General features: G+C 41.2%; 2 protein-coding genes across 19 annotated transcripts in view; one reads left to right on the top strand and one right to left on the bottom strand.

The window, feature by feature from the left end:
* HNRNPA2B1 (heterogeneous nuclear ribonucleoprotein A2/B1) overlaps positions 1-14,198 on the bottom strand; it is a 16,881-nt gene extending 2,683 nt beyond the window's left edge. For 2 of the 8 annotated variants that reach the window (XR_013921871.1, XR_013921875.1), the window contains exons 1-11: positions 12,160-12,282; positions 7,853-7,963; positions 6,784-6,930; positions 4,474-4,684; positions 4,084-4,185; positions 3,914-3,994; positions 3,298-3,360; positions 2,689-2,808; positions 2,290-2,412; positions 1,169-1,251; positions 92-1,014 (exon numbers count right to left, since the gene is read on the bottom strand). Coding sequence is in view for 1 of the 8 variants with exons in the window: in XM_080340282.1 (XP_080196408.1) it covers positions 1,190-1,251; positions 2,290-2,412; positions 2,689-2,808; positions 3,298-3,360; positions 3,914-3,994; positions 4,084-4,185; positions 4,474-4,684; positions 6,784-6,930; positions 7,853-7,963; positions 12,160-12,267 (1,128 nt within the window). In the remaining 7 variants the exon portion in view is untranslated. Of the gene's footprint in view, positions 1-91; positions 1,015-1,168; positions 1,252-2,289; positions 2,413-2,688; positions 2,809-3,297; positions 3,361-3,913; positions 3,995-4,083; positions 4,186-4,473; positions 4,685-6,783; positions 6,931-7,852; positions 7,964-12,159; positions 12,283-12,527; positions 12,946-14,065 lie in introns of those variants that run through there. The other 6 variants (XR_013921874.1, XM_080340282.1, XR_013921872.1 and 3 more) reach the window with 5 other exon arrangements.
* Positions 13,178-26,120, top strand: CBX3 (chromobox 3). 11 transcript variants are annotated; one of them, XM_080340286.1, is made up of 7 exons: positions 14,460-14,478; positions 16,099-16,149; positions 17,928-18,071; positions 19,966-20,108; positions 21,694-21,859; positions 23,946-24,040; positions 25,481-26,120. In XM_080340286.1, exons 3-7 carry the CDS (start codon positions 18,030-18,032, stop codon positions 25,605-25,607), a joined length of 573 nt encoding a protein of 190 aa, XP_080196412.1. In that variant the 5' UTR covers positions 14,460-14,478; positions 16,099-16,149; positions 17,928-18,029; the 3' UTR covers positions 25,608-26,120. The 11 variants fall into 11 exon arrangements, with proteins under 11 accessions (XP_080196411.1, XP_080196414.1, XP_080196410.1 ...); XM_080340293.1 differs by lacking the exon at positions 17,928-18,071 and adding an exon at positions 16,644-16,854 and having other exon boundaries at positions 14,463-14,478; XM_080340288.1 differs by lacking the exons at positions 14,460-14,478; positions 16,099-16,149 and adding an exon at positions 13,436-13,546.

Raw genomic sequence — 26,120 nt, 5'->3', positions numbered from 1 at the left:
CGGTAATCACTATACTGAAAGAATACTGTCATACAACATTAGTTTCTTGGTTTTCAAACATTAAAGAAAGGAAAAGTAAATAAGATCTTACCTAAAGAAGTTTAACTGAAGCTTAGAACTATTTTGCTCTACACCCTCAGCCTTCGTTGGCATCCTTATCAACTACTGTGGTTAAAGCTTTGCAGAAATACAGCGCAGCTTTTTAAGACTGGCTGAACTTAGTGACGTTTTCAAGAGTTCGCTTGTACTAGACCTGCGTCCCTGGAAGAGTAACTCGCTGGGGATACTTCCTTTCCTTGCATTGAAGAAGCAGCATCTAAAAGATCTAAAAAGGTGTTTCTCCTTGCAGAGATACCCCTTAAGTTATCTATATATTTTAAACCTGATCATTTACAGACAACATACTTTTTTCTGACCAGCATTTAATTTTACATGTACAACAATAGCTTCATATTTTTGTGGGACCTTATGCTACCCACTCCTTGCCTTATTTTACAATATTAAAAAAAAAATCTAAAATTACACAATATTTCCTTTAGAATTATTTTATTAAATCATAAATGTACAACAGCTTCTTAACTCTACACACGCACTTAAATCTTTAAAAGGAAAACGTTATGTCTTATTACACCATGATCCTGGCTAATAGCTTTTCAAAACTTTGAGAAAAATCTTAAAAAAGGTTTCACATGTCACCTGAAACTTACAAATTTAACATTATCAAAGGAATGCTTCTACACTTACAAAGACCACTAGAAAGAAACAACAATTAAAAAGCTAAGAAACTGTCTTAAAGGCATTTTTACAATCCTTCCTCCACAGTAAGGTAATGTTATTAAATAATCCAAATCCATTCACAAAATGGCTCTCTGCATCTGCTCTGGTGTCTTCTGCCATATCACTGCATATTTATGCATGACTGAGATAAGTGTTTCCTTAACATTGTTATTTCGATAACCTGAAGCTGTTCTGTTACCTCTGGGCTCTCATCCTCTCCTATTTATACAGTGAAGCCTGTTTCAACAGAAGTAAAGAGTAAAAAAATAGGTTATGAAATTATTCATCTAACCATTTTTTAAAGGAAAGATAATATGATCCTAAAAAGCTTTTAACTCCTGCAGCTACTCTCAAGAATCACTGCAATTTTAACACTTATAAACATACTTACCCATGGCATGCTTGCAGAAACTCAATAACGGCTCCTCCCTCCATATCCACCACTTCCTCCACTGCCCCCTGGACCATAGTTTCCTGCAATTGTAGAAAGACACAGAACGGCTACATCAGTACGCTTTATAAATCTAGCAATCCTTCTGATTACTGTATGAAGATTAACATCTGCTTTACTTCCAGAGACTGCATATACAACAAGTATTTTTAACATTTCACTGTCTTCCTCTAACTAACTTCAAGAACTGCCACAAGACCTACATGCTGAAACCTTGGAAGACTCAATGTCACATGTCATTTGATGCACTGTAATGTCTTGAGCCTGCAAGGGCTGACTTCATTTGCATGCTAAACCTTACAAGAAAAGGCTTCATGTTTCAGTTTCCATGTCACAAGCTTTAGAGGCCATATTTAGTAACATTTAGACAACAAAAAGCAGAAAACGTCAGAGAAAAATGACACCACAACAAGAAGGGAGATGAAGAAACCCCAGCAAGTTTAGTGGACATAAAGTAGGCTCTCTACAAGTACTGTGAGCTGATAGCAAAGAACATGAAACTTGCCTAAAATCTTTTACAGACTGCGAAGTGCTAAACATTTAATAATACTCAGGGAAAAGTTAGTACCTTGTCATTCATCTTTCACAAAATAATAACAAATTTTGTCCCAAGATAATCTTTACAGTCTCAAGAGCCTAAACTGGAGCCAACTTGCAGAAAAAACATGGGCACTGCAGTCCATCTATTGCAGAAGTTATCCAATTTCTATATATCAAACTTCGAATCATAGAATGGTTTGGGCTGAATGGAACCATAAAGATCATCTAATTCCAACCTCCCTGCCATGGGCAGGGACACCTTCCACTAGACCAGGTTGCTCAAAGCCCCATCCACCCTGGCCTTGAACACTTCCAGGGATGAGGCATCCACAAACTCTCTGGTCAACCTGCTCCAGTGCCTCACTACTCTTACTATAAACAATTTCTTTCTTGTATCTAATGTAAATATACCCTCTTCTAGTTCAAAACAGTCACCGTTTGTCCTATCATCCCTTCCACTTCCCCAAAAGACAGAAGCCCACCCACTCTGGTTCCAAGGAAGGCCAGGACATATACAATACCTCCACCATATGGTCCACCCATGTTTCTGCTGCCACCAAAATTTCCACTCTTCATTGGACCATAATTTGAAGGTTGTTGGTTGTAGTTTCCAAAATCGTTATAGTTTCCACTTCCATAATTGCCTGCATTATCAATACACAAGTGGATAAATGCGCAGATGAGCTAAAACGCCTGTAGCACTCCCAAAGTTCTCTCATTACTAGAATTTGTGTAAAAGTACAACAATAACACAGGTATTCCAGGAGTTTATGCAACGAACTACTTTTCCATACTATTTCATACTGTTTAAAAAACAAGAGCTTCCTTAGACAAGGTTTACAAACCCCTCCCCTCAAAGCGCAAGTGACTGGCACTGATTTACAACTTTAATGCTCTGTCATTTCAGGCCAGTATGTTACCTCCTCCATAGTTGTCATAACCACCTCCATAGCCGCCACCCTGGTTGCCATAGCCAGGTCCTCCTCCACCATATCCTCCTCTTCCTCCTCCGTAACCAGGACTGCCACCAAAGTTGCCACCTATAACAATACAACAATTTAAAATAAACTTTTCAGTGTATAAGGCAATCAACTTCTAGAAATCTGAAAGACATTTTTCTGTTTTGATGTCTACAGGGGAAGAAAAGGGTAGGAGTTCTGTAAAGAAATTTCTATAAACACTACTTCTGAAGACACATACCAACTTCCACCCTAACTGAACTGTGACCAAAACCCAGACTGTCTACAGGACTCAATTAAGAGGCTTAATTAAAATCCTGACTTTATTTTTTCCCAGGAAATTTAAGAAACACTGCTATTCTAAAGAAAAGGGCACAGACGTCAAGATCTACCCATACAATTTGCCATATAAAGGTTTAACACAAGCCAACAGCTATGTGTAATTCTTAAGGCAAATAAAATGACTTTGGCAATTAATATAAATTTTATAAAAATTGTAAGTGAATGTAAAAATGTTTCTGAATGAGAGAAAAATAAGAGCAACAACCACCACAAAAAAAGTGAACTAACCTCCAGGTCCTCCACCATAGCCGTTATAGCCATCACCAAATCCGCGGCCACTTCCATACCCATCTGTTGGAGAAAACAAACAAACCACGAAGTACTTAAATTCATCTGTAGCCAACTAACTGAATTCTCAAACCCTTATGACCTTAAGGACAAAATCTCAGAGATTAAGCACATGTACACTCGAATTCGGTATGTGAAATAACACATCCCGTCCTTACTCTACATCTTCTATTTTTCTTGCATTTGTAAGCCACACAGTTTTTATTTTGGACATACCCCTTTCACACTGTAAAAGTCAGCCAAGTGTTGCATACAATTATAGAGGAGAAATCTCTGAATTCCATAATGAAATTCTTTAGGTTAATTTTGGATTTTAAGAAAATCCTTAAAAAAAACCCATCACCTTGTTTTACTGAATATCCACATAAATCAACCTGTATACTACAGATAAGTTTGCAAGTTATCTTTTCCTAAAAATTCTCTAACTGCATTTAAATCAAACAGCAGCAGATGACAAAGTAACCCAGAACCAGAAAGTTGATATAAATAAGGAAAAAAAAAAAAAAAATGCAAAAAGAAAAAAAAAAAAAAGAAGCTACAAACATGCCTGTCTTACCAGCTCCTCCTCTGAAATTGCTGCCAGGTCCTGGACCAAAATTGCCACCACCTCCACGTGCATCAGCGAAACCGAAGTTCCCTGTAACAGTTTAATGTTAGTAAGCGGTGAGATCATGGAAGGTGAACACAAATATCAACCACGAAACATTAACTGTTACTTGTACGTACCTCCTCTCCCACTTCTGGAATTTTGAACTTCCTGCATTTCCTGTCTAGAGAGAGCTTTCCTTACTTCTGCATTATGGCCATTGATGGTGTGATACTTCTGCACTATAACCATAACAAATAAGATACGATCAGCATTTAAGTACTGATCTGGCAACAAATAGAAATATCAGTCTCACTATAATAATGAAGTAATTTCCAAATTAATCCACATATTCCACATAATCATTCTGAAAACCCAAAATACCACAATTTTTAAGCAAAGAAGTCAATACGTAATTCACCAAAACAACAATGTAGCATTCCAGTCTCTCTTAAGTTTAACTTTACAAAATTACTGAGACTGCAAGGATTAATACTATCAAATGAAAGAGTGAAATTAAGCTTACTTACATACGATTTTATCCACAGGATCATGGTCATCAAATGTAACAAATCCAAACCCTCTCTTTTTACCAGACTGTCTGTCAGTAATGATTTCAATAGTGTCGATTTTTCCATATTCCTCGAAGTAGTCACGAAGGTGGTGCTCTTCAGTGTCCTCTTTAATACCACCGACAAACAATTTTTTCACAGTAACGTGAGCACCAGGTTTTCCAGATTCCTGTTAAAAAAAAACCCTTTAAATTATCACAACGAAAAACAATATCACAAATCACTATTTTTCCGGGATTTCAGGAATGGAATACTGATAAACTAAGATTTTTTTTTTTCCAGCACTGAGGTAGCCCTTGTAAGATGCATGTCCCTGCAACTTTACCCGAGGGGCACTCTAGGAAGCAAGTAACATGGTGTAATTTGAGGTTTTTCTTCCCCATTCAAAGCCTTAAGCACTCTGAAAAAAAGTTAAAAGCGCTATGAAATGTATAAAAGTAAATTAAAAAGCCTTTAAACGTATTTAAACATGACATTAAGATCAACTGCTTGAAAGAAGCATGATTTTTGTAATTGAAACAAAGATGTGTCAGCCTCCTCTGCCCATTTCTTCAATGGCAGTGAAGGCAACATCCCACTTTTATCAACAGTAAAGGTCCTTCAACCTTCTCAGCGAGTGCACAGCTATGCATTTTAACTTCTATTCAAAATATGATGACAACTCCTCACATTCGTGGGTTATTTTTGCACTTTGAGCAGGGTATCAAAAAGGCTGCACTAGGTAAGAATGACTTATTTGTAAAGCTTATAAATAGCTTTGTCTGTTTAAACAGTACATAGGTATGCTGCTTTAAATACCTTTTTCCAAATGCTAACCAACCCTGCATTCTGCATGAAATGGAACAAAAACTGGGATAACTAACAGGTAGCTAGTGATTACAGCTTTTGTTTCCCTTGACCACTGGGACAGCTCATTTGATTCCAGTTCATCAGTGCAAAAGCATTGAACACCTGGATCCAACCTTAAACTGGTAAACCCTGCTAGAGCTCCCACAATGTGGTGAACAGAACCCACCTAGAATCTGCAGTTGCTCCTTAAGTACTTCTGTGCCACACAAGCCTGGTTGAAAAGTTTACAGGTGAATTGCATTCCTGTGCATACACCTAACTTGTACCCTTAAGTTAAAAACTATACCTGGGGCTAAAACCAAAGTAGTCCCAAGATGATTTTGTATACCACCACTAGGGAAAAAAAAAAAAAAAAAAAAAAAAAAAAAAAAAAAAAGGTATTTCCCTACATTCTCTATTTTTAGTCATTTCAGTTACATACCTTTCAGAAATACCCCAGGAACAGAGCCAGGAGTGACTGGCAGGAGGTTATTTATTTCAGGTTTGGTAACAGTTAACGACTCCAGAGAAGAGTTAGTTCAGAATGTGCATAATTACAGGCATTAGACACACTTTTGCTAGCAGTGTTTTCAGATCCCAGCTGCATCACCTGCAGACATGATTCTGTACCCAGAATAACTTAATAGCTCACCATAATATTCGACATGTATGTAATAGGGTCATTTAACAGATGAAAACTGTGGGGAAATAGCACCTCATCTGCAGCCTTTTAACTCAAGAGTTTCAACCCATGCAATTTCAACAAGAACAAAGCTGTGCTGGTTTGACTGAAAATGAGTTAATTTTCTTCGTGCAGTTAGAAACCTTTCTTTTTCATAGCTCGCACGCTATTTGGACTTAGTCTGAGGCATCAAGGAAGGCAAGAGTGTTCTATCCCATTAGCATCATGCTTCTTATTTAAGACGGACTGGGGGATCTTCCGGTATCTCTCTGGGGCGTGTTCTCACTCTTGGGTGTTTTTTTCTCTCCCATGTTTTTCCTTAGTTTTTTTTTTTTTCTGGAGTCAGGGGAATTTTAGTTGAGGATGCTTAGCTCGGCCCTTTGCTGTTTTGCAGAGGCCTTTCTGCCTTTTTCCCTCTTTTTGAGACCGAGGTGTGGTTTCCTGAGACTGGCTGCTGAGTTGTGGATGGAGTTCGTTTGGAATTGCTTGAGTATCTTTTATTTCTATTTTATATATATATTTACTAGTAGTGTATTAGTATTTTGTTATTTTATTGAACTGTGCTTATCTCAACCCAAGTTTGTCCGTTCCCTTTCAAATCTCTCCCCTATTGGGAAGGGGGCGCTGGGGAAGGGATGAGTGAGCAGCTATTGTGGTTGTATTGCTAGCTCGGGTTAAACCATGACAAAAGCATGTCTGACCAAAACAGATTCATTTTTCAAAACATGAGAATTATCTACTTTCAAAGCCATACTTACCTCTCTAGCCACAGCTCTCTTAGGCTCAACCACCCTTCCGTCAATCGTGTGAGGTCTTGCAGCCATGGCTGCATCAACTTCAGCCATGGAAGAGAATGTTACAAAGCCAAACCCCCTTGATCTTTTGCTTGCAGGATCCCTCATTACCTAAAAACAATAAATGTTTAAACCATGTCTCCCTGTCTCATGTTAAGAATAACAGTAACAACTTGAGAGAAAATGCATGAACTTAATTTATATTTTCCTTGATTTGATTTCAAAACACAATTATGATAAAGTAGCGTGCTATGATGCTTAAGTACATGAACAGCACTGCTTGGCATCACAGAAATTTAAACCATCATTGTTTTCCAATACTCATAATGCAGAAATGCTGATGTATCACTGACATACACTTACATTTCTTTTCTCAAAAAAATGGAACACATAATTATTTTAAGCTTTCCAAAGACCACAGATTTAAAATCTGTGTTACGAAATATGTATTTACCCTTCACAAAACAAATCCAGCAGAGGAACTTCTGCAAGGGTCACTGTCCCTGGAGTAGTTAAAAGATGTACAGAAGTGGTGCTTAGGGACATGGTTTACTGGTGGACTTGGCAATGTCAGGTTTACAGTTGGACTCCATAATCTACCAGGTCTTTTCCAACCTAAGCGATTCTATGAAGACATCCTTTTCCAGCTTTATTGAGGATGCTTACCATATCAGCTTTCTGCCAAAGGTTACCAATGACACAGATGTAACAGTGCTCCATGCAAGCATCCCCTAATGCACTTTCAGCCAGTGACACCCAAGTTAAAAGTGCTGAAATGAGTGGTTAGCAATAATTTGAGAGATTTTACAGGAAACAGATTGTGAATGCTTCCTAATTCTACCAGAGTTTGCAACGTAAGGTCTGTGCATAGCTTCAATTAACTGAATTATGTGAATTATGGACCAACCACCTGTACACTTAGGAAAATATTAATATTCCATCTTTTCATTAAGCTATCCTGAAAACAAACCCCTCACTTCTACATTTTCTAAACATTCACTGCCATCACTGCACATTAGTACGCCAAACTTACCACACAATCTGTAAGTTTTCCCCATTGCTCATAGTAACTCCTCAAGCTTTCCTCTGTTGTTTCAAAACTTAAGCCGCCAATAAACAGTTTGCGGAACTGTTCCTTTTCCCTCTATCACAAAAAAGAAGATTATATTAATATAATTAACAATACCCCCTTTACATCAGCATAATTAGATACCATGTCAGATTTTTCAAAAATGTCAAAAACTTTCGGCAAGACATATTTTTCAAAATTATGCTCAGCTCTTCTAATTATTCTACCACTTTTGAAGAAATTAAGAAGTTTATGCAAGTCTATGTGTCTACTTTTACAATACAGATTTTACTGTTAAGAACAATGAACCACAATCAAAGACTTCCAGAACAGTCCTCTCAAAGATCTTTGGGAAACGTTTTTAAAGAAAATTAAAACAATCCCAAAAGTTCTCATTACAGGCAACATAAATTCATTCATAGTTGGTTTCTATTCCAGACAGTATTTATTTTTAAAAACCATCCCGGCTCAAATTGTCTTACATGGATACTACCATGCTCTCTACCCAAGGCACTAAGAATAAAAATAAAGGAAGGTACACTTCAAGATGTTCTAAAATGGGTTGACGATTCCTATTTTCTCATTAATTATTAAAATGAATGAAAGCCAGAGCATCTGCCAAATTAATCTGGGATCCTGCACCACTGGAATCAGCAGTAAATCTATCTGCCCTCAACAGCAGCAGTATCAAAACTAAGTGGATTCCCTTTAAAACGGAAATGTGAATAATATTCATGTTACGTATCTACTATTATAAATTATGCTTTCAGTAAGACTTTGCTCTATTACCTTTTGGAGAAATTACCACTGTGCTTGTTTGCAGAAATTTCTGCTGGGATGACAAGTACACCATTAAAAAAAAAAAACCAGGACCAATAAGGCATTAGATTTACTGTTTTGTATGGGGCATTCTACCCAAGCAGGAAGAACCTTCCCACCTCTACCAGTTAAAGATACTTTTATATGAACTCTTCATACTAAGTATGCATCACAATTTTCCTTTTCTGCACAAAACAGTGTGACTAAATCACGTATTTTGCAACTTCGTATGTCACACAGCAACCATTTAAAAATGCACTAAAAAGTAAACCCCTCCCACAAAATTTAAGACGTCAGAATGCTGTCTGAAAGAGAGCTGTCTTGCTAGGAACAAGAGAGCTCAAATGCAATGGTTCCTTCAGCTTTATACAGCTAAATAATTTTAAAAATGAAGAAAATCTACTTGGGTGTTTGGTTTTATGTTTTCTTTAGGGTGGTAGTTGTTTTTTAAACAACTTAAACACTACGTAGTTAGTTAAAGCTGCCAAGCATAATACAACCAACTATGCACTGGACAAAAAGTTAAAAGATGAAAACTAGAAAACCAATGAGATTCAGAAAATAATAAAAGTAGTTCAGTGCACAAATGCTTTTGAAAGTATTAAGCCAATGTGCACTACAGAACAACATTTTTCTCAGGTTGTCAAAGGCAGGCCTGGATATAGATGCATGTAAGACAATTACTGCACGTAGTACTGAATTGGTTTTTGTGCAAAATGCATCACCTTATTACCAGCTTGAGATACAGCAGCCTGACAAGGAAATCAACCATTATCAAAATAAACATTTCCCCCAAATAAAAATGAGAAGTTTAAAATGTCTCTTAGGAACACGTGAAAATTGGCTGTTTGATCTAGTATGCTTACTTCTAAGGAACACAGGAAGTTAGTACTGCCTCCTCCTTGTACAGGCAAAATTAGAAGAGTTTCAAACCAGCAAACCCATGTTATGCCAAGTTTCCTTTCATCTCATCTCTTAAAAAGAATGAAGGAAAGGATGTTGCATACCAGTCTTGGACTAAAATGTCATATGCTGCAAGCCACGCTATCATTTATGATTTTGAGTAGGCTAGCAGAGGAATAATTCTAAGCAACAATATTGGAAAAAAAAAAAATTCCTCCCTTCAGATTACTTCAGTTCTGCTTGAAAATCAGGGACTACTTAGTATTTTAACAGGCCCACAACAAACACTTTTTCCTATACGATCATCATGTGTCTAATAATGGACATTTATGTTCTTAGGAAAACATAAGAATCAAGGAAATTTAGTAGGCAGGTAGGATTTTTCCAATAAGCAATAGGTTTACCTTTGAAAACCGTTGTAAACAAAACTCAAGGATCTCTAACAAATACATTTGCTTTTTAAGAGACATACTACCCCTTACTAATAAACATTAAACAGAATAATAACAGACTTAATGTATGAATTATTAGAAAGTGTAATTTACCATGTTTCAAGTTTCATACAGTACATGCCCTACCCAGAACAACATCTAGGCACAACACCAGTCAGGTCACACAAAAACAAGTCACTCCCAGTTTTTCAATTAAAATAACTGTGTGAAAATACCATACATGTATTGCTGCACTAACACAGGCACAGCCAGGGAAGAAGAGAGACTATTTGTCTTAAATGTGCTGGTTTACCTGAAAATGGGTTAATTTTCTTCCTGTAGTTAGAAACCTTTCTTTTTCATAGCTAGCATGCTCATTATTTGGACCTAGTTTGAGAACAAGAGGTAACAGAGACCTAATGCTTTTAATTACTCTGGTCTGAGAGCCAAGGACACTCTGCGCACTCTGCCCACAGGTGTGAGACATTGAGGAAGGGGTGCACGGATGAGACAGAACATGATTGATATCCAGACTGATCAATAAGAGTACCACATCCCATTAGTGCTATGCTTCATACATAAAGAGAGTCAGGCCCTTCTGGTTGGTTCTTCTGCTTTTTTCCTCACTCTTGCTTGCTCTGGGGCACAGCCAGGGCAGTTTGGATCAGGAGTTTTAGTTTGGCCTTTTGCCGTTTTGCAGAGGCCTCTGAGCCTTTCTGTCTTTTTTCTCTTTCTTCTCTCTTTGGGACTAGGTGCTGTTTCCTGGGACTGGCTGCTCAGCGGGTTCATGAGGAATTGCCTCGAGTATCTTTTATTTCTTCTACATATATATATATATAGTTACTAGCAGTGTATTAATATTGTTATTTTATTAAACTGTGTTTATCTCAATCCAAGTTTCTCCTTTCCATTTTGATTCTCTTCCCTATTGGGGGGGGGCAGGGGGTGGGCAAGGGGGTGAGCGAGCAGCTATTGTGGTTGTATCGCTAGCTCGGATTAAACCACAACATGTGTCAATTTTAAGCAACTCAGTCTACCATTAACCTCCCACCATGGTCCAGAAAGCTCGGACCATCTGAAGTTTATACTGAAGCTGTAAAATATATGATAAAATTATCACTCTGGTTCCTTTCAGAATCTTGACAAAAATCCTCATTTGGTAAAAACAATTGCCTTTCCCCCCACACAACCCACCTCCACAATATAAGAGCTGGAAGAAAAACCTCTTTCAAGATTTCCATAGTACACTCTGTGGTAGGAACAGAGTGTGAGAGGAAATCTTTATGAACTCTGCAGAATTTTCATGAGTGCTTATTTTAAGCCTCCATTCGCAAGCTTAAAGGAACACTTTAAAGGACTGGAAAACACGTAGTCTGTGCTGAAAAAAATAATCATTAGAGCAAGGAAATGTGTGTTATACAGCAATAAGGTGTGCACAAATACTCCGAGCTGACTGCAGGCTTCTCTGAGTAACAAGGACGGTTAACAAAAACAAGCTAGTGGGATCTCCAAACAACTATGGCTAGGCCTGCCGAAAGGAAAGCTGCGTTTATTGATCCCAAACGAAGGACGCTACTCTCTCCGCTCACTCTCTCAGCTCCTCTCCGTTCTTTCCCCGCCCTCGCAGTCAGATGCTATCCCGAGCCGGCTCCGCCATGTGGCGGCTACCAGGAACACAGGGCGCCCGCAGCCAGGAGGGGAAAATGGCGCCCAGAACCAGCCGCCGCTTCCAGGGACAGCGATGAGGCGGGAGGGAAAGAACTCCTGCAAGTACCGACCCCAGGCAAAAAAACAAACAAAAAAAAACCGCCCAAACCCGAGTCCTCAGGCTAAGCAGAAACCAAGTGGTGCAAACCGCTTCTAGGGTGCATCTGCACACACGGTACCAGGAAGAGTCTGCCTGCAAACGCTATTTTACGCCCCCCCGCAGATACTAGACGATTACGGCTGCCATTCCCCCTCCCTTAGTCCGTTTATCGCTCCCAGAGGAATCTTCAGTCTCACGCACCAGCGAGTCTCGGCGTCGCCATTTTAGCCCTCCCCCTCGCCACCGCCATTACCGGCAGCGCCGCCCCGGCCGCTCATGGTGCCCTCGCCCTGGACCCCGCATTAACTGACCTCCATAGTCGCGGGTGCCCCTCCGTTCTCTCCCCGCTTCAGCGCCACCTTAACAGCAGCTCGGCTAACGGGCACGTCAAGTGATTCAAGAACTCGCCCACCCGCCATGCACGGCTACCGCAGCTTCCGCCGCCCCTCTCGGCTGCGCACCAGCCCCAACCGTCGCTTCCAGAACCTTCCTGCCCGCTAACGCTTCCTCTGCGGGCAGACAACCAGCCGCCCCCCCACCCGCAGCGGCACCGACCTGCACTGACAGGGGCTCAACCCCACTCGTAACGTCCACAGCCGGAAAATTTCACTCCGCACCCATAACCAAACCTGCCGCCCTCCTTAAAAGCAAACCCTGAATTCTCCCTTTTTTCACGTACCATGTTCTTCATGGTTTACCTATTCCTGCTCGAGAGTAGCGTACAACTGGTCAGTAATGGCTGCCTTAACTGTTACGCAATTTGAAATTCAGCTCCACGTAGTGCTAGCGCCCTCCTTGTCCAAGTCAGACTCCCTTCCCAGGTTTTCGTTTAAAAAAAACAAAACAAAAACAAAAAAAGCTTGGAGCCGGAGCTTAAATATCTCCAAACGGGCAACAATTCTGTATAACGCCCCTGCGTGATTTTATCACGTAATAAAAAGTCATCAACTCCGTTAGTAATGGCTGTCTCCGGAATGAGCCGAAGGAGCCGTCGTCGTCGAGCTTATCCACTTCGACAGTCGCCGGAAAAAGCCGAAACAGGAATGGAATCCCGTTCGACTCGCTTCGGCAATTTCCGGAATTTGCCGAGGCAGAGAAGACTGGCGTTCAAAACCTGTTCGGCAATTTCCGGAGAAAGAGCCGCAGCAGTGATCGACCATCCAGCGCGTTCGGCAATTTCCGACAACGGAAGAGACTCGCGATACGTGCCCGAGCGGAGCCGAAACGGCTCCGAGCTCGATTGGCACCGTGACGCGCCTTTTTTTTTTTTTCCGGAAAAAGCCGAACGGCACCGAAGGCTCAACCCTCCGAGAAGGGGGTTATAATTAACCGAAAGCAGCCTCGCATCTCCCCCCGCTGCTCTCTCGGTGGCCACCTGTGGTACTGGTAGGGAGCGGGCGTGAGCAGAGTAAAACGCACCCCCGAAAACTCCCCTTGCTGCTGGCGGCCTGGTCCCTTCCCCCTCTGCCCGAGCAGGAGGAAGTGAGAACGACCCAGATTTTGGCGCCAGCACCGACACAAAGCTGGGGGCCGGGAGCCAGCGCAGGGAGGCGGGCTCCACCGCAGCCTGCGCCGCTCTACCCCACACGGCCGACATCAGGCCCACCGCCCGCTTCGGCACTCTGTTCTTCTTTCCCTCCTTCCTCTCCTTCCTCCCTTTTTCTCTCTTCAGCGGCACCACACGCACCGCGACAAAGGGTGAGTGCTGCTGCCCCGCGCACCAGGGAAATGGCGCTGGAGCTGCTCCTTTCTTCCCGCCCCTTCTTCTCCCTCCCTCCCCCCGCAGCTCTCGGGGAAAGCCATCGCGGATCCACCCGCGGCTCCTCACCCGGAATGAAGCCTTCCCCAGCCGACTCCAACCCCTCTCCCCACTCCTAGAGTTTTCCAGCTTCTCCCTCGCACTGCTTTCCGAGCCCACCTCCCTCCCCTAGCGCCCTAACGACTAGGCCTCCCCGCCGCAACGCGGGAAATGGCCGCGCTCCAAACGCCCCCCCTCAGCCTCGCCGCAACGAGCTTCAAACCCACTCCGCCGCTCGCTGCCCGCCCTCCCCGCTCCCGGGCCTCGCCGGGGCCGCCCTCCCACACCGACTAAAGGCCTCGCTCCGTGGCGGGCGGCGCCTGCTCCGGCCCAACGCGCCCTCATGGCGGCGGCCATCATGGCGGCTGCAGTTACCGGGCTCCGCTGGCCCGTTCCCCCGCCCGCCGCTCCCGGCTCACCCAGTCGCTTTCTCTGTCGCCGCGAGGCATCTTCCTTCTTTTGGACGCCTGACGCGGTCCTGCGCTAGCCCCCCGTTGGAGAGACGTCTTGGCCCCCCTCCTGTGCTGGCGGCGACGACGGTAGGAGGTTGCAGCTCGCGCGTAGGCGGCGTCGTGCGCTCTGCCCCGTCAGCCGCCGGCGCGCAGTGCTCGGCCAGCCCAGCCCCACCAGCCGCCGCGCCCGCCCTGCGCCGCGCTGCCGCCCAGCCGCTCCCCACCCCCTCCTTCCCTTCCCTCCCTCTCCCTCTCTCTCTCCCTTCCCCCACCCCCCGACTCAACCCCCCTTAGATATCGCTGTTGCGGGCGCTGCACAGTGTGCGCAGGGCGAGAGGCGAGGAGGAGGCGGGAGACCGGAGCGGCTGGGCACCATTGAAGTCTGTATCCTTCTCTCTCTCTCTCTCTCACTCTCCCGCTTTCTCTCCCTCCAGCCGTCTCCTTCCTTCCCCAATTCCCCCTCCCTCCGCTCCCCGCGGAGCGGGCCTTGGCTGCGGGGAGATGCGGGTCGCAGCCCGCCTGCCTCCCTCCTCCTCTCCCTACGCTGCCGCTTCCTTGGCGGCTCGGGGGGCACGGCCCCGGCGCTTGCACGGTGCTTCCCGGCCCGCGCGGGAGCGAGGGAGCGGGCTTTGCGACGGGGAAGGAGGGCTGCGCCGGGGGGCGGGGGCAGCGGCACCCGCGCGGTGGCGGACGCGCTCGGGAGACAAAGCCAGCCTGCCACCGCCGAGGGGCGGCCTCCGCCACCGGGCGTCCCTGCTCCGGGAGGCGGCGGCGTGTGCCGGGCCTGGGGGAAACGTGGCGTGGTGGGGGAGGCGGTGTGGAGGGGGCCCCGGTGGCGGGGGCGCGGCGCACAGGGCTCGCCGGACGGCGGCTGCCCGGGGCGGGAGCGGCGGGCCTCCCTCTGCAGGCCTCGCCGTGAGCGGCGGGCCGGCCCCGCGCCGCCCGGGGCAGTCCCGTTAGCTCGCCCAGGGCGTCCCCGCCGGCCTCACGTGCGCCCACCGCAGGCCCGAGGCGCAGCCTCCCCTGTTAGGCCTCCGCAGGGCTCTCTTTATTTTCTGGTGGGAGTGGCACGGGGGTTTTATTATAATTATTAATATTGTTATTGTTTGTTTTCCCCTTTGTCCTGCCTTTCGAATGGGGACAAGACAAGCCCTTCTGCACTGGGGCCCTAGCGCCTGCCTTTCTCCCACTCCGTCTACCCCACTGCCCATGGGATTGCCAAAATCCACCTTCCCTGTCAGGGGAGGATTGGGTGGGATTGCCAAGCCCGGGAGGTTATCTGGCCTTGAAGGACTCTTTTGCCTTGCTCAGGCATATGGGGAATTATAATAGTTCGATAGTTTGCAGTGGGGTGGGGATAATATGTGCCCGAGGAGGTGGCCAGCATGAGAAATGACATGGAAAAGGGGATGGATTGTGTTCAACATCATATGCGTAGGTCAAAAAAGTAGTATATACAGCTTAGCTGAGTTAATATTGCTCTAGGAGTTTAACCTCTGCAAATTTGAGAATTAGAAGGCAACCTTGTAGTTAAGATTAATAGTTGCTGTTTATAAGCATTTACTACATGTAAGAGCAATGGGTGACTCATTACAACACAGATATGTAGCTGCTCCCCACTAGATATGCAGTTAATATACCTAGGTATATCTTGATTAACTGCTAAAATCTGAACTCCTGTTCTGCTGGGTTTAGGGAAATAAGCATCCCTGATGGTCCTCCCCCTTTTCCCTAGAAACGTCTCTGTGCCTTAGAAGGCCTTATTAAAAACCTTTTTTCAAGCCTATATGCCACTCTATCGTTTATACTGGCTAGCATGATGGTGTGTTACTGGGTTATGCCAGACAAAGTAGTAGCCTACTTTTTGTTCTGGATTTAATCCGTTTTAGAAATGTTATATGCAGGGAATATATGGGGGTTGGAACAAGGACCATGCTTGTATTGGGATGCCTTTCTCTGAGTAATGTAAACTTCCTTTTAATTGTCATGCATTTTTCTAGTAAAAGCTCTGCAAGTCTGCAATAAAAATGGCCTCCAATAAAACTGCATTGGTAAGTTCATGCACACCTAAAGTATATAAGGATTTAATCAACATATTTTTTCTTCAAACTTACAACTTGGCATCTCCATTTAAAAGATACATCCACATCTCCCCTCCCCAGCATTATTCTGACCAAAATTTCAGATCCAGAAAGTAAGGCTACTAGAAAGGACATTATCTTTGGCTTTAATGAATCTGCCATTTCTAAAGAGACTTGTTGGGAAAAAAAATTAAAGGTCTCTGCAGTATTTCATCTGTCCTACAGTAGAAAACACTAAGCATTTTATTAGCCTCCTTTCAGTACACCATGTAATTCATCATATATGTAACAAAATCAAAATCATGTATTCATTTAATTTGTCCCAGTGTATTTGGGGAAAACTAATTGCCTGAGAAAAGGCAGTCTTTACAGATGAATAATAACATTATTGGGAAATGATGTGGCATAGTTAAGATGCCGTTTGAAATGATTTTAACAAATAACAGTTTCTTTGAATTTCATAGGAGCAGAGATTATCAGATGTCAACCCCTCCTGGACCGTTTTAATGATGCATTCATGGATCTCAAGTCCTATAAAGCTTTGCTTGACATTAAAAAATGGACTTCTAAGGGCAGTTGGTTGCTGGTTACCATTCAACTAATAATGATGCATAGTTTTGTGAAAGACAACTGAAAAAGTATAGTGTGAGATGCATCTGAGGTTGAGGTGGGGAAGTAAGCAAAAATACACATATACAACTCAAAATTTGGAAAGCAGAACAGCTGATCTACAATGCATTCAAAAGGCCTTTTCTTAAATCTACTGAAATTATTACTAGTTGACCCAGATCAAAATATATTAAAAAGTTGTATTAACCCCTGGCTTAGAAGTGCAATGGAGTAACTTCCTTTATATTGTATGATAAACTATTTGAGAAGATTTCACCAAAGTGAATGTCTGAACTTTCAGTTAGTAATTGATTGCCCACTCTTCCTTAATTTGAGGAAGAGAAGGAGTTAGCCAGGCTGGGGAGGGGGTGCCTCAGGGAGAGGAAAGAATCGGTGCAGTATTTTTAATCTTTTGATATTGTTGAGAATTTTACTGCACAGGTCAGGAAAATCAGTTATGGTTCCCATGGGAACCATAACTAATTCTGCTTCATTATGTACTTGCATGCAAAACCTAAATATATGGAGCGATAGCATAGCTGTGGAACTGTAAATTCTGATTTTGTTGCCTCTTGTATGTTAAAATCCTTCACCAGAGTGTCACATCAGTGTTTTAATCTTGCCCCTCAAAGAAAGAGAGATTATCCGCTGGAGAGCATCTGCATCTGTCATACTTGACTTCTGAATGCAGAAAGGGAAATGAGCCATAGATGAGCATTCAGCGGTCAGATGCCCAAGTTGCAGCTTATAACCCTAGAGGAGGAAGCATTAGGGGTCTAGTGGACATTCAGTAGTCAGGTACCACATTCACTTGTGGGCTGAGGCTTACATTGGTTTGTGTGATCTCAGAATGTACAGGGTTTTTAACAAGTGTTCAGTATGTCTGCAGGCTTTGTGATCAAGTATTATTTTAATAGGCTGGAAAGGCTAAGGGGTTTGGAAGGTGGTGCTGATGCACACAAGACCTAATTCAATCTCTAATATTTAAACCAAAAAGCAACATATTGTTGATGTTGTTATTTCTTACTGCACTGCAAGAAAAAAATACAGACCCACATGGCATTCGTTTTCTTCTGTGGAAGATTATGTAGATACTTAAGTCTTAGAAAGTAAAAAAAAAAATTGTTGCTTTGATACAGAAATCCAAAACATTTAAGTGACGAGAATTAGTGAAGCCGAAAAGAGTACCAGAAAACAGTCTTCCATTGAATCAAAGAATTATAGTCCAACGGAGAACACAGATGGAGATGTTCCCCACTTGTAGCCTGCTTGCCTCATCACCAGTAATTATAATGTTATTACTATGGTATAGTGAGTCTTTGTCTTTTTTTTTTCTTTTTTCCTCTGCTTCTTTTTGTTTGTTTGTTTTCCTCATATCTACCCATTTCTCTTTTTCACATTTCCGTTTTCTTGAAAGCAGCTGCCTTCATAGAAGCGTTGGACATCTTCATGCTTCTATTTTCCTTCATTTCCAGTCTTGCGTTCTTTTTACTATGAAGGCAAAAAAAGCCAGTGTGCTTAAGTTGACACTTTTCAGACATGAATGCTGTGGTCGAAATATACCTGGGATATGCAGGCAGTTAAAATCTAATTGGAAATACATGCTCTGTTTTAGATAATCTCACTTGTATGATTCCAAATCAAAACAAATGTCACATGAGATACAATCATATACAGAAATTTGCTGTTTGAAAGAGAAACTTGAAAGTTGTCTTCACTGTTTGCACCTTTAATTTATGGGTTGCTAACTAGACTAAAGCTATTTTGAGCAGGGAAGGAAAAAGTAATTGTGAAAAATAAGGGGCACAAAAATAGGGCTTTGTAATGAAAGAATCTGCTTCACATCTTTGGTCTACAAAAAGAAGACAGTTTTTCTTCTGACGCATACCTTTTTTTTTACCATTCACCACATCAGGACAAAATTCTACAAAGTCTAAATTGGACAGTTTCAAAATTGCTTTGCAATATTCTCAAAATAACCTGCATTAATTCTAGAGAGGACTAGAGAAAGGCCATCGAGCAAATAGAAGTGCTCTGTGTTTTTGCTTGTCTGTTTTCTGTTCTATAGGAAGTGCATTAGTGAGGAATTAGTTCTGTCCACTTTGATTTAGGGTGCTGCATGACTATATGTTTTAAGAGCTTAATACTGCACCCATTAGTTTGTGGCTACCACTTTAATAATTTCCTTATAAGGTGCGGTCCAAAATGACAAGCAAACTGCTTTTGGTCTGCTAGTGCTCCAGAAATGTGATATAACAACATGATAGCCTTGTTCCAATCTTTTTAAGATTACAAAGAAAGAAATTCTGAAACGTGTCCTTCAATTACTATTTAATTGCGCCTTATTAAACTGGGAATGCCTTGAGGATGATGTGGATGTAATATTTGTTTTAAGAACTTAAAGAGTATTACTTAAGTATCGAATGTAAACTTAAAATATTTATAAAGTTCTTCAAGTTAGCAAAATTTCATTTACATGTTAAGTGCTGTACTTAAGTGTAGCTGTTTTAAATTTTTGCACCTTTGTGACATCTGTTTGAATGTAAGTTACATTGGTGCGTGGCTAAGAATGAGAAGGGACTGCACTAATGGAACGCTCCAAGCATGCATCCTGTTCACTAGTTACGGGTTATTGTTGAGTATTTTGCTTATTGTAGCAATACAGCATAAATTTTGCTCCCATCAGCTTCTTTTTTTTTTTTTTTAAAAAAGGTAGGAACCACCTTTTTTTGAGTAGCATCCCTTTTCTATTTTGTGCATTTTCACCATTCCCTTGTTACTTTTCTTTACTTCTGCCTTATGCTGTTTCTTGCCATCTGCCTTTTCATAGGCATAGAGTTAACTTCTAGAAGCTTCATAATTTTTGAGCATGTAGCACTCTGAGAATTAAATTTATAACGGGACTGGAGGCACTAAGTGTAAGGACAAAAATCTTTCACCTTTTAAAAAACTGGTGTTGGGTATCTCATTAAGCAACTGAAAAAAACCCAAAACATTAACATGTCTCGCTCAGGTTACCTGACCACATGCACTAACGTAAAAGGGGTCTGAGCTTCTGGCTTTAGTGTGAAAAAGTATGTGATTCTTTGCTCTTCACTGAGCAAAGTTGGATTTGGCCAGTGAAGTAACTGTGTCAAGCAAAAGAATGAGTAATGTCATTCTGAATTTCTTTTGTAGCACAAAATGGGAAAGAAACAGAATGGCAAAGGTAAAAAAGTTGAAGAGGCAGAGCCTGAAGAATTTGTTGTGGAGAAAGTCCTGGACAGACGTGTTGTAAATGGAAAGGTGGAATACTACTTGAAGTGGAAAGGATTTACAGAGTAAGGCATTACTTTTTTTTTTTTTTTTTTTTTAAATCCTGCTAGAATGCTAAATGCTAACCATTTATTTGAAATAACTGCAGAGAGGGGATTGGATGATGGGGATACATTTTAAAGAACTTGAAGAGAAGGACATCTATAAATGCATATTCAAGTGGGGCAGTCAAGTATGAAAATAAAATAGAAGATATGTAGCTTAGTGTTTGTGCTACATAAAATGTTCCAAGATTTTTGCCAAGTCCTTAGTAATTGTTCTTTTACCACTGTTCTTTGATTGTGTCAGTATCTATCAAGGTGAGCAAGGCTGACAGTTGTTATATGTGTGATGGAATGAATGTTACTTCTGAGGAAGAAATTTTGCTGGGATTTAAACTGCAGGCAGATCTGAAGTGATGAATTTGAAGCAGATAATTTGCTTATTATTCACTTTTCTGAGCTACTCTCAAATTAGATGAGTTTGCATAAGGAATTCTGTGGCATGGTTACCTTTATTAGGCATACCCGAAAGGTATCTTTTGAGTCTCTTTCCCAGGACTTATGGAAGCACAAAAAATATTACAGTGGACTTTAACGAGCTGATTGTTAAAGAAGGTATGTAGTTGTGCCTCTTCCTTCCTATGGCACTTTCTGGCAGACTACTAGCTGAAAAAAGGTGATGCACCTAGAATTTGGACATAAGCAGTTACATATACAGTCACATTATTGTTGCATACTTCCCAAAGTGTTTGCATTGCAACGTTCTGCATTGTAGCACTTGACATTTCTGTAGTGAGAAGTACATAAGTGCAGAACACAACGTGTTTAGTATTCAAGGGTCTGATCTGAAGTTGTAAAAATACAATTTTGTAGCTGAAAATAATTTGTAGGCATCGTGCTTGTGCAGTAGGGCTGTGCAGTGTTTGTGCATGAGGACTTCTGAGGAGGTGCTTAGTTGTTGCAGGGAACATTCATGGACTTATTAACATTTTCGTTAGTAAAATGCACACTCATTGGAACATCTGCGGTGCCTGGCTTGGGATGTGGAACCTTTGTCCCCCTCCTGTAGTCAAGTGAAAGAGGGAGATAGTTCTAGACAGGGTTGATCTCAGTGCTTGGAGAAAACTTTTGAGAGCATTCCTCATATATAGAAGCTCGGACATATATACTTAAGCTGATTGTAGTGTATGTTGTGTATATTCTGTTCTCTGTCAGTCACAGTGCTTGTATCTTATGGTTTGTTTGCATGGACAGCCTTTAGAGAAACGAGGGAAGGGAGTTAGTTTAAAATGGACAGGTATGTTTTGGTAGGGTGAGGATTGCTTGTTTTAACTCCTGTGATCCCACTCAGATCATAGGAGTTAATGGAGCTGCTTATTCTGTATCTCCAGTTTAAGAACGTTGTTTTTCGACAATAGCAGAGCATACTTCTTTCAGTCATCAAATGCAGTACATGAAAGTTATTAAAGATGGCAAGACAAGCATCCTTAGGTTTAAGAAACCTCCCTTGCATAATGAGAAAAAAAATAACTTGCTTAAGGTGAGCCATGTGGCTAGTTTTACATTTTTCTTCTTTTCCTAGTTTTACATAAATGTGTGTATATTTCAGTGCTGACAACACATGGGAACCTGAAGAAAACTTAGATTGTCCAGAGCTAATCGAAGCTTTTCTGAACTCTCAGAAAGCTGGTAAAGAAAAAACAGATGGTGCCAAAAGAAAATCTTTGTCAGATAGTGAATCTGATGATAGTAAATCAAAGAAAAAGCGTGATTCTGTAAGTATGTGTTCATGTGCTAAGCTTTATTCTGCTGTGTCTCTTCCCTAACTCTCCATCCCCATCCCCCCCAAAATCCTGTTGTGACTTTGAGAATGAGACCAAACATGGGTTTAAAACTGTAAAAATCACACGACATCTGGAACTGTGGTTTGAAATCATTCATGGCGGTTAATGAGACTCTCCAAATGGTGGGTAAAAGATGATTGATTGGTTGACATGATGACTAAAAGTTCTTGCATTGTCCCATGGTGCTTAAGGAATAATTGAAAGTAAGACTGCTTGAGAGTTATTTATTAATGATATTAAGTGGTCAGTTTGTATTAGAGCAAGAGATTCATGAATGGAACAAAGATTAAGCTCTATTTTGGCTTTCATATTTAGTATATGATTTTAAATAGGTAAGTGACAAGATGGCAAAATGTCAAGACCAGGCAGTTACTCAGTTTAGGATTGGACGTGATGGTGGAGCGGGAGTAGAAAGGGTGACTGAAGAAAACCTACCTTTTCTTAAAGGTCTGGGTTTCTCCTACAATTTAAATGAACAATGTGACAAATTTAGCACTGATAAGTAAAAAATAATGCACATATAATAATGTGCTCCATAGTGTACATTTTTCTCTATAAGCTTCCAAACTAGCAACTTGAAATGAAACTGGTTGGCAATGTCAGTGGTTTGCTGAAGACAGGTATTGGATGTGTGGTTACTGTCAAAGAATTTGGAAGGCATCAGGAGGAATAGTTGAAGAGTAGTAAAAAAAAGAAGTCGTTTCTCTATGAAGGTAATTGTGTGCCTTTATCTGGTACAGTAGTGGCCACTTTCTCAAAAAGGATATTGTGAACCTAGAAGAACTAATACAGGAAATAGTTGTGATGTTCCTTACTGCCAGTGCAATCGCAGTGAGCCAAGAAGAGTTGAGATATCCCCCAAGGGTGCAATTTCATGGTTGGCTTAAGCCAACCCAAACCTGGTTTTTTTTCTGATAAGGATGTGTTTTTCCCATTTCCAGGAGTGCATTTTGGCTTTGTCTCTTTTGCTTTTACTGGCCATGCTGGTTTGTTTATCTGCTATGAGGATTTTTAGATCCCTTGTTTTGTGTATTGAGTTTTCAGAAAGAAATGATAGAAACATTGGTGTAAAATTCATTAATTTTTACACCTAAATGAACTCAACAGACATTTTAGAGGGGTGGCCCACAGACTAAGGGAATGATATCTGTGTGTATATATCCAAAGACACAGGAGAAGAAGGCAATTATTTTGAATGTATTGGAAAGCGTACGGCCTGGGCATGATGTAGATGGTATAGAATAAAGAGTGGTTACTGTCCTGATTTTGGATAGGATAGAGTTAATTTTCTTCTTAGTATCTGGTATAGTGCTGTGTTTTGAATTTAGTGAGAGAATAATGTTGGTAACAGACTGTTTAAGTTGTTGCAAAGTGGTGCTTATACTAAGTCAAGGATTTCTCAGCTTCCCATGCTCTGCCAGCAGGGAGGTACACAAGAAGCTGGGAGGGAGCAAAGCCAGGACAGCTGACCCAAGCTGGGCAAAGGGATATTCCATTCCATACCATAGGATGTCATTCTCAGTGTATAAACTGGGGGGAGGTTGGCCAGGGGTTGGGATTGTTGCTCAGGGACAGGCTGGGCATTGGTCAACAGGTGATGAGCAATTGCACTGTGCATAATTTTTTTGGTATATTCTGTTGTTCTTAGTAGGAGTAGTGTTAGTATTTTCTCTTCCTTTGCTGTCCTATTAAACTGTCTTTATCTCAACCCACGACTTTTACTTTTTCTTGATTCTTCTCCCCATCCCACCAGGGGGGAGGAGTGAGCAAGCGGCTGCATGGTGCTAAGTTGCCAGCTGGGGTTAAACCTTGACACTTGGCCTGAAGATCAGTCATGAAAAAATAAAATCAGTGTCATCTTCAAACAATTATATGTAATTATAGCTTTTATAATTAAGTAATGCTTTAGTTTTGTTATACTCACATTGTATATACACAAGAATGCATATATATAGCTCTAATGCCAAAAGAGAATTTTATTTTAAACTAGATAACAATCTTCTAATTTACTCAATAGGTTGATAAACCGAGAGGGTTTGCAAGGGGTCTTGATCCCGAGCGGATAATTGGGGCTACGGATAGCAGTGGAGAGCTTATGTTCCTCATGAAATGGTAAGTCTTACATGCACAGTTCTCGTCCGTATTAAGGGAGGGCAGGCAGTTGCACTTAGGTTAGTGAGACAACTTCATTTCAGGAGTAAGGCAGAGAAGCTGGTAGTCTGCTTATTAACCTTGTATTCTTAAAAAACAAGGCTTCTCTAACCAGTTAGTACTTAATACCTCTTCCTTCAAAACCCAAATGACTTCAGTTTCTATTGGTCCAGTTTTATGTAAGTAGAAATTTGAAAGGTAAATTCTGATAAAATGTGGAAAAATTTGCATTTGTATGGAAAAGCTGGATCTTGGTAGTGCTCTTGCTAAGGGAATGGCAGGCAGAAATGCAGCTTTGCATGTTTCAGTAAGCAGAAACCAGCTGCTGGATAGCCAACTATTTAACCAACAGTAGTGCCAGCTGTTCTGCATGCAGCTGTGGAACTGGAAGCAACTAGTGGAGAAAGCTGAGGTTGAGATGAATAAACAGTGTGAAGGAGAGGTTTATCTTTATGGGCTCATAAAGAGGGGGGGAAAGTGATGGGGCAAGTTTGTGGTGTTGGGAGTGTGGGTGGAGACCAGCTTCATTAGCTATAGTGTTGACAGGAGGACTGCTTCCCTTGTGAACAAGTAGGATAAAATTAGTGTTTTTTCCCAGTGTTGAGAATACAATAAAATGAATTAGCATTTTCTGGGGCTTAGATTTCTTATGGTGGGGAGATGGCAAGGATGATAGCTTTCCACAGCCTTTGAGAAGGGGTCTCCAGATAAATGATTAGTCATGTGATATGCCTTGGCTGCTGAAAATTAGTGCTTTGAAAGATTCTGCCTCCCTTCTGCCTTTTCAGTTTCTCTATACATTTTATGTGAAATTTAAAAGAGTTGCAAAGTATAGATTTTGACTATTTGAATTTCTGTAGTGATAACTGGCAACACCAGACACAAAAGAAATGTACAAAAAGCAGCTTTTTTTTTTTAGTTCAGTTGCAGTTTATTAGTTTTTCATAATTGTAGTCAACAAACATAGATAATAATATGTATGCATAAAACTGACTTGTAAAGGCAGCATACACTTAAAAATGGAAACTGAAGCATGTCAGACTGACAAGTTTATTACCCCAATACAGCATCAAGAGTAGCAGTATGAAATACAGCAAGTTGACAAAATTAGCAAAGTTTTACTCCTTTAATTACATAATGCAGTAGGTAACCATATAAAAGATTCCATTTGAATAGAGTTTTCCTTTCAAATAGACAAAAATACAGGAAGGGAAGAAAAGGAAGATGCAGCTATGAAACCTTGCTGTTAGCATGGAAATTCCTGGTAGCTATAGTGAAAGGTATACTGAGAACTGATTTCTAGCTAATATTCTCTTCAGAATTTACAACCTATCAAGAGCTGTTAATCTTACTGAATTACTGATGATGTGTTTTCTTAAATCCCTCTCTCTTCTACATCAGGAAAGATTCTGATGAGGCAGATCTGGTGCTGGCCAAAGAAGCGAACGTGAAGTGTCCTCAGATTGTAATTGCTTTTTATGAAGAGCGACTAACTTGGCATTCATGCCCAGAAGATGAAGCACAATAATTGTTTGCATTGCTTTTTTTATATATATGAATATTAAAACCTGAAATTTGATTTATTAGCAATGTGAGAAACATACATTCTAACAAGAATCAAATTTGATATTTTTTTGAAGTAGTATGTTTTGCATCAACAGCAAGTAAATAAAAGCTTTCTGCAACTTGTTTCATTTATCATGAGAGAGCATTTGATACTACTGCTTCCTCCATATTAGGTAAAAGCTTTTATAAAACATTCATAAACTTCCATAGTTATTACAAAATCGTAATGAATGTCTAAACAAACTCACAGATGTTTTGTAGTCTTCTATACTATTGATGTGCATGTATCTTCTTTACCCAAACCTAGCCCTTTAAACCTGTAGAATCATTCTTTTTAGTATTTGGGATCACTTGGCCTCAAGAAGACCAGGTGAAAACTAACTTTGTAGTAATTTGAATGTTATCAGACTGTATATTGTTTACTTTATTGTAAATACTGGTGAACAGTGGTCAATAAAATAGTTTTATATTCTTC

Source organism: Nesoenas mayeri (genome assembly GCF_963082525.1).
Source record: "Nesoenas mayeri genome assembly, chromosome: 2".
NCBI lineage: Eukaryota > Metazoa > Chordata > Aves > Columbiformes > Columbidae > Nesoenas > Nesoenas mayeri.
The sequence above is the reverse complement of the archived record's forward strand: the minus strand, read 5'-3'. Positions and strand labels throughout refer to the sequence as shown.